Source organism: Merops nubicus, unplaced genomic scaffold (assembly GCF_000691845.1).
Source record: "Merops nubicus isolate BGI_N331 unplaced genomic scaffold, ASM69184v1 scaffold3761, whole genome shotgun sequence".
Classification (NCBI taxonomy): Eukaryota; Metazoa; Chordata; class Aves; order Coraciiformes; family Meropidae; genus Merops; species Merops nubicus.
The window spans coordinates 137,799-145,773 of NW_008588875.1; the positions used below are offsets into that span (position 1 = coordinate 137,799).

The 7,975-nt window shown below is 40.3% G+C and overlaps 1 protein-coding gene across 3 annotated transcripts in view; it reads left to right on the forward strand.

Annotated features, from left to right (window-relative positions):
- Window positions 1-7,607, forward strand: part of ERG (v-ets avian erythroblastosis virus E26 oncogene homolog) — a 62,992-nt gene extending 55,385 nt beyond the window's left edge. For all 3 annotated transcript variants that reach the window (XM_008949377.1, XM_008949378.1, XM_008949379.1), the window contains 4 exons: window positions 1,431-1,499; window positions 1,868-1,924; window positions 3,771-3,818; window positions 6,609-7,607. In XM_008949377.1, coding sequence (XP_008947625.1) covers window positions 1,431-1,499; window positions 1,868-1,924; window positions 3,771-3,818; window positions 6,609-7,129 — 695 coding nt within the window. In that variant the 3' untranslated portion in view covers window positions 7,130-7,607. The remainder of the gene's footprint in view (window positions 1-1,430; window positions 1,500-1,867; window positions 1,925-3,770; window positions 3,819-6,608) is intronic.
- Window positions 7,608-7,975: the final 368 nt, after the last annotated feature.

Below are 7,975 nucleotides of genomic sequence, written 5' to 3' on the forward strand. Positions count from 1 at the left end.
CATAGTGCTTGGAAATGGGCAGAGATACATCTGTTTTGCACAGAGCCAGTCTGCAACTTTCTTTACTTCCTAACTGGTATAATTTCCAAATGTCATTTCTAAAATAAAGCACAAGCACTGTTAAGAATCAAACCGTCCACATCAGCTTAGTTTGACTAGGTGAGTACTGCACTTTCCTGGGTGGGCTACATATGTCTCTGGTTTTGGCAGCAATTTTAGCTAATGTGTTAAAGCCAGACATAGAAAAGCTCAGGCACCTGCAAAAGTTTTCAAAGGGTAAACCAAACATTTGAATTGGCTACAAATACTTTATAAGGAAAGCTTTTATGGTTTAGTTTCTTCATTTTTATATGCTAAAGCATTTAAATGAACTAGAAGTAATGAGTAAATGAAAATTTAGATATGTAAAGTTAAGGAACTTGTCCCAAGAAGCAGAAAGGAATATTTAAGTAGATGAAGCAGGAAAAAAGCTATCCACTTTTTGGAAGAAATAAAATATGTATACATAAATATGTTTAACATTGAAGCATGGTCACTGTTTTAGCTCATTATATTTCTAAATGTCTGCGAGGATACTGGGGTATAAAAGAGAAAGTGATGGAAAAGGAAATATGAATAATTTGAAATTACTATTAGTAGTAGTAGATTGGCAAAGTGCAGCAATCAGTTATCCCAAAAGTTTGCATTCTGAATGATAGAGACCAGAGGGTCCATCTGAGGAAGAGAGTGTTTGCAAGCTTGAAGAGTAGTATCAGAGGGAGAGCTCAATGAAGTGTGTGATGACACTGAAAGCCTGTACAAACACAAACATTGAACAGTGGTTTAGGGGAATCTCCAACAGAGAAAACCAAGACTTTGTTGTCTCACATATCTATGACCGGCGGCAGAAAACGGTTCTTTCAAACTCAACCTGTAAAGTCTGAATGATCTCAAAGAATGACAGCAAGAGACTAGCAAAGAATGGCACAATAAATCAGTGGAAGTGTATACTCTTAAAAGAAAATGCTGTTACATGCTAAGATTGTGAGGGAATGATAACACAGTTTATGCTTATTCTGAGCTTTGACCTCTTGGGTGACTTCTCCTGCAAGACTAGCATAATTTGTCCATGATATTTTATGTGTGTCATTCCTTAGTGTCCTAGGCTGAGGAAGGATACCAAAGGGTATCTCTCAGCCTGTGGAAATTATGGACTCCATAGAATAGCTGTACCAACTATTTCAGTTCAGTTCAGATGACTAACAAAAATAGACACCTCTAAAGCAACGCAGGAGACAGTGCAGTACTATTTTTTGAGACAATAAAGTTTTTAAGAAGAAGTATCATTTCAGTAATTTTTCCAATCCAGTGAGTCCCCTAGAAGTGTGTGCCTTATTGACATAAACACTTCATGCCATATCTGCATGAATCAGTGTATTTTTCCTTTGCAGATCTGCCTTATGAGCAAGCCAGAAGATCAGCATGGACGAGTCACACCCATCCCAGTCCTCAGTCAAAAGGTAAAAGAGTCTGCATATATGTCTAGCCTGTGGTCCTAAGGCACATCTGGTGCAACCTGGATAGGCTTGGAGTGAACCAAAAGGAGCTACCACAGCATTCAGCTCTGGAGTTTTTTTTACCTCTGCCTTGGCTGGGAAACCTGTTTTCTATGTATGGGCAATACTTCGTGGAGTCACTGGGGCATCCACATCCTTCTTTTAACTCAGGCTTCATCAAGTCCATGATCATATAGTCTTATAAAGCTAAATCCTACTGTGACCATCACTGAGCAATGAGCAGCAGGAGTCCCAGGCCTATCACCTATCAGAGGTTTGGCAACTGACTTCCAAACTGGAAAAATAACTATATGGTTTTTTTTCATTTTCAGCTACTCAGCCATCATCCTCAACTGTTCCCAAAACAGAAGATCAGCGTCCTCAGTTAGGTGGGTGTTATTTTGTTTGAATTATGACTGGGTGCATCAGGGTTTGATGAACATGATGAGGACAGTTCTAACCTACCAACCAGAAGCAAACTGCAACATCTTATTCAGACCACTAATGAGATCTGCTGCTGGTGACCACTAAATCCCCAGAAATGTATGAGTTGGCTCTGCAGCTGGATCTAAGATGAAGATCCCATGGCCACTGAAAATTGCTTTTAGTAATTTTGTTAGCAGTGACAACCTTGCAGAGTGAAAAAGCTGTTAAACAAAGTACCTATGTACTGTTTAGGTACAAAGGTGGAAGGTAAAGATGTCAAAAGACTGTATCCTCTACAGTAGTTAAAATGCTAGCAGTTGGAAAATGTACATAAGCAAAGAAATAAAAATGGATTACCGCACACAGAAACCTATTTCTGTTTGGCTTCTTAAATTAAACAGGAAAATCAGAAGGATTCTCAGTCTGTTGAGAAACTGAGGACAAAGTAGAAGTTCATGAGTTTGTAGATTAGTGTTTTTGCAAAATGGGTGTGTTTTGTGTTTCCAAAGCAGCTAATCCGTAGGGTAGGACCTAATCCTTTATTGTGCATTTGACTGTGTTTTGGACAGGTATCTAGAAAGCACTACAGAGATTCTGAGTCAGTTACGGCTTTTGTTAACAGTAAAAGGGTAGAAATAAGAAGTAAAGAGATTTGGAAGATATTCTTAGCTCAGAAGACTCTGAGCGTGTTTCTATCACACGTATTTCAAATCATTATCCTGGGTTTTGTTATAGCTAAATAAGGCTGTGTGCATGATTACATCTCATTAACTCATATGCATGCTGCCTGGGAAGTATTATGCTGCTTTTTGCCCAAATAGCCTTTTATCTAATCTGGGCTTCCAACCATGAGCATCTTTCAAGAAATATACTGATGATTTATGTAAGTCCTTAGGATCATTTAATGGCTGTGTGTGAGCTGCACAGATTATTTAAATGTATAAGGAATGTAGCCTGATTATCTTCTTGACTGTAAAACTGGCAGCCATTTAAGAGCAGCTGTCTGGAGGCGAGGCAGCCCAGTGACAGGGTCATTCAGTGGGGAGCTCTAAGCTGTGCTTGCAGCCCTTTGCTTTGGCTTCTGTACTTCTGTCACAGCCTTCCCTTTTTCCTGTTGTACTTCAGTTGAGACCAAAATAAGTTTGGAGGGAATCCATTGAGGAAAACTTTGAGATGCTACAGGCATTGTGTGGCTGACACAGACTCTTCTGAAAACCTTAGTTGCAAAGTAAATACAGGGGAACCCTCACTGGTCTCTAGTGACAAGGAAGAGTCACCCCAGCCCCATTGTCTGGGTTCAGCCTTGCACTCTCATCCCTCTTCTGGAGGTTCTTTTGGCAAAGAAGAAGTTAGCAGTGCATAGGGAAAACAAATGTGGCCTCAGAAGAAGAAAGGTCACTGTCCTTTGCAAAGGGGACTCTCACCCTGTTACTGGTCTGTGCCCATGGTCCCTGGCAAGCTGCAAGGGTCACCAGTACCAAAGGGTTCCTGTGTGTATGTGTTCCTTTATTTAAGCAGCATTCAGAACACTTCTGGGCCAGATTTATAGTATATCTGAATACATGCTTGTACACACTAATACAGTGCAAAAGGCAAATGTGTATCCTTGCAATTGTTCACTTGCACATCCTATTTTAAGGGAAAACATGCAAATTATTGCAATGCAGAGAAAGAAATCGCTTTCCACAGTGTTGGATCTGCTCCCCCATCAGGTGGTATACATTGCCTCTTACAAAGTTAAAAAATAATGCCTAGAGTGTTTGATATCGTTGTTACATGCTTTTAAATCTTTCTTTCAAAATTTTGTAGATCCGTATCAGATTCTTGGACCAACCAGCAGCCGACTTGCAAATCCAGGTGAGAAGGGATTTTGCTGATTTAGGAGGATTTCTCTTCACTGCTAGTGTCCTCACTTCAGCTTTAAGGCCAGACCTGGAAGTTGATGTGACCTATTTTCCCACCTTTCAATATGTCACAGTGGGAGCTGATGATACCCAATGCATTGTGGGACTAGGTGTCTAAATTGCACAAGGGTGGGTTCTGAGGTCACAGGTTAAGACACGTGAGCTCATGTATCTCAATGCAAGTGTCTGCATATGAGCTAGATGTCTTATTTCCCATGATATTCATTGGAGATTCAAGTCAAATTCAAGGTTATTCAAGTTCATTCTAGAGTAGTTACATTCATTCAGTCAAATACCTCATTAGAGATATTTGAACTTTTTACATCAATAGGAATTAACTTCAGTTGCCTAAATATTGAGATTGGCCTCCAGGTACTCCTCCAGAAGGGCATGACTCTCTTATCAATATACGTCATATGTATCCGAGATTCTGTTAGTCCACAATACAGTGCCATAGTGAGCTTGGCAAATACGAAATTTGGGGTTGACTCACCCAAACCAGCAAAAATATATAGGGAAAAAACAGGGAAGCGTAATCTATTTGCAAAGAATGATTGGTTTAAATATTTCAGAAATGTTCTCCCACTTTAAGAAGGTGGCCACAGGGTGCATTGTGGACAGGGACTTGTGGCATATTTTAACTGAAGATAAGAAACCTTCTGGTGAGATAATAACAGTGATTGTGAACTGTGCAGATTTCACTGTTGCTGCTCAGAGTCCACAGGGGACACTGTGGCCATGCACCCCCATAATCAACGTCATAATCTGCCACAATGGATTAACATTGTACATGCCACTTCCTATTGCCCTGGTTTAAACAGCCACAGGGCACAGGGTTCCTTGTTCCACATTGCAGCCTTCTCAACCTCCAGTAACAACACCTTCTTACAGCCCTTGTATGGCTTTTCAAGGCATGAAATTGCCAAAATACTGATCCATTTCCTGCCAAAATACCAATCCATTTCCTGTCACTTTATCGCAAGAAGCATCAAGCACACTTCTAGATTAGTCTACTTTCTAAACAGCTTTGCATGGCATAGGAAAGCAATTAAGTAAGTATTAAGAATAGGATTTTCCAAATGGCTTAAGGCCATGGGTTTCCAGGTGATGCTGATTGTAACAGAAGTGGGGGCCTGCTTGCCTTTAATTTGTTCATAAATTCTGGCTTTTACAATTTTGTCAGGCATCCGTTTCTGTAGATTTCATTACTGTGAGAGACACTAAAATGATCCGGATTGGGGTAAATTTTTAACATTCGGATATGGAATTCCTACACACCATCATTCCTGTGCTTTAACATGTTCTGTGTGTTTATAAATTGGTGGAATTACTCTCTCATTAAAAGGAAATTGACAGCAACCATTTATTTTCATAGGACTATATATTACATTTGGAAGGCAAGTGTTTATGTTAGAACATATGTTGGATTGCTTATTCAAAAATTTGTGTTTTGTCCAGTGCTGAACTGTTTATTGATTTTCAAAGGCTAATCCTCTTGTTATGTTTCCTGTATGAAAACTTGCATGCCTTGCTCATACCATGGATTCTTTTGTTTGTTTGTTTGTTTACTTAATGCATGTTAATGGAACAGAAGAAATTCATTAAGGACAGTTTGGATAAATATAATTTAAAGGAATATGGGTTTCGGTTGCACTGAAGTATAAACTGCTAATAGATTTCAAATGCTGCTCTAGCTTGGTATTATAAATCGCTACTATAAGCTTTCTAAAGAAAAGCTTATTCATTATATCCGCATATCTGGTTTGGAAAAAAACAGGGAAGCCCAACTGATTCCTGGTCAGAGATGTACTTAGAAGTTAGCACATAAAAACTGGTTGGCAAATTGTGCTGACATTGCGCTTGTGAAACAGATTGCCTTGCAAGCTGCTTCAGCTGTATTTTGCATCGTTTCAGTGCTGCTTTATTAAGAAATGCTAAGCTTTTAACATGAATATCAGTGGCAAGGCCATTTGAAATCTACTTTCAGTTGCCTAAAATGGTCAAATTTTGTTCCTGTAACTCTGGGCAAAACACTTCTGCAAAGCTGACAACAGACTAATAATTTTCTTTTCAAGTTGAAATTGGCAGAGGAGTGAGAAAAAAAAGCCAACAACATTTGAATTCTTAACTTCGATAATCATTTAAACTCATTTGACACAGAACGATGACAAGAATGTATTTTATGGACCTTTTCACTGTTCTTGCAAATGTTTTGCCCTATGGTTGTATGCAGTGCAACAGCAAGCTAATAAGTTTCCGCTCTGCGTTTCCCCAAATGGATGATACGGTTTGGCACGAGCCCAGCTTTCTCTGAACTTCTCCATTTTGTGTAGGCTTATTCCGTAGCAGAGAACATTTAGTTGCAACATAATGCTGTGAGAAGAAGAAAAACGTTATGCAAGTGAAAGCTGTTTGTCCTGAACTTTGGAGATTAGTTTCCTAAATGAGCGCTGTATTATTTCCCCATCAATTGTCTACAGCGAATGACATTAGGTAACTATTAATTCTCCATGTGATGCCATTCTGACACTCAGATGAGGGAAAACATGACACATTACCATTATCTCTGCTCTTTAGGATTTCATGAGACAGGGCTGGGAGAAAGGGGACTAGTTAAGAGCGAGAAGTAGGAACCAACATTGCAACATTTCCTAATAGGGTCCTATGTGAGAGCCTGGAAGAATTGATGTCTTAACGTTATTAGTCACTCGTCCTGACATTTCTATTTCGTTTCCCCCCGCAGGGAGCGGGCAGATACAGCTATGGCAGTTCCTGCTGGAGCTCCTCTCAGACAGCTCCAACTCCAACTGCATCACCTGGGAGGGCACCAACGGGGAGTTCAAGATGACGGACCCCGACGAAGTGGCTCGGCGCTGGGGGGAGCGGAAGAGCAAGCCGAACATGAACTATGACAAACTCAGCCGGGCGCTGCGCTACTACTATGACAAAAATATTATGACTAAGGTCCATGGTAAGCGCTACGCCTACAAATTTGATTTCCACGGAATCGCTCAGGCTCTCCAGCCTCACCCTCCAGAGTCATCCATGTACAAATACCCGTCAGACCTACCCTACATGAGCTCCTACCATGCGCACCCTCAGAAGATGAACTTTGTCGCTCCCCATCCCCCTGCTTTGCCCGTAACATCGTCCAGCTTTTTTGCTGCCCCTAATCCATACTGGAATTCACCAACTGGAGGTATCTACCCCAATACCAGGCTGCCAGCTGCTCATATGCCTTCTCATCTTGGCACCTACTACTAAGTGGGGGAAAAAAGCAACACCAGAAAAAGCAAACAAAGACACTTCTCACTGGGATACAGTCCCTGATGAATTGCAATGAACTCTATCGGAGTACCTGAATTAAAAGTGCCTAAAGAGACAAGTGAAGGTTTGGCTGGGAAAAAAAAAACACATTAAAAAAAAGATGTCAAAAGACTTTTTGTAGTAGTGATTTAAAGGAGATATTCAAGGATTATTAAGATACTAAAATGTAATGTATATGGGCATCGACTCTGTGGACCAAACAACAAGAGACTATTGTCGGGAAAAGCATGAAATGATAAGGAAAACCTACGAAAGCTAGTGGTCTTAAAAAGTTGATAAGCTTATGTGTAAAGTTTGATATCTTGCTAGTGCAAAACTGGGACTATACTACAGCAACGTAAGGATAAGTCTATAGTGACCTAACATACAATATATGAATCATTACAAAAGAGCCGGGGGAGGGGGGGCGGAAAGGGGAAAAAAGGGAGAAAAACCTACCTGTATTTAAAAAATAGAAACATATCAACAAAAGAGACTGGTTTAGTGGGGAAGCTGATTTGGAATGTAACAGCATTGTTCTAGTTAAAATCGCGTGTTCCATTCGTCAGAGTGTTACCAGCTATTCAAACTGTGAAGACAACCCAATCTTTAAGATTCCTTGACAGTATTAGAGGAACCCTGAGCCAAACATTGGAAATGAGAATGTGCTGAAAGGCAAGCGTATGATTGTAGATCAAAGGTTGGCACCTGACAGAGGAAGCAGTAAGGAGAAAGAGGAGGAAGAAGGTGGTGAGAATGGGAGAGGAGAAGCTTCTTTACCAGCAGAGACTGAAAACACTGAAA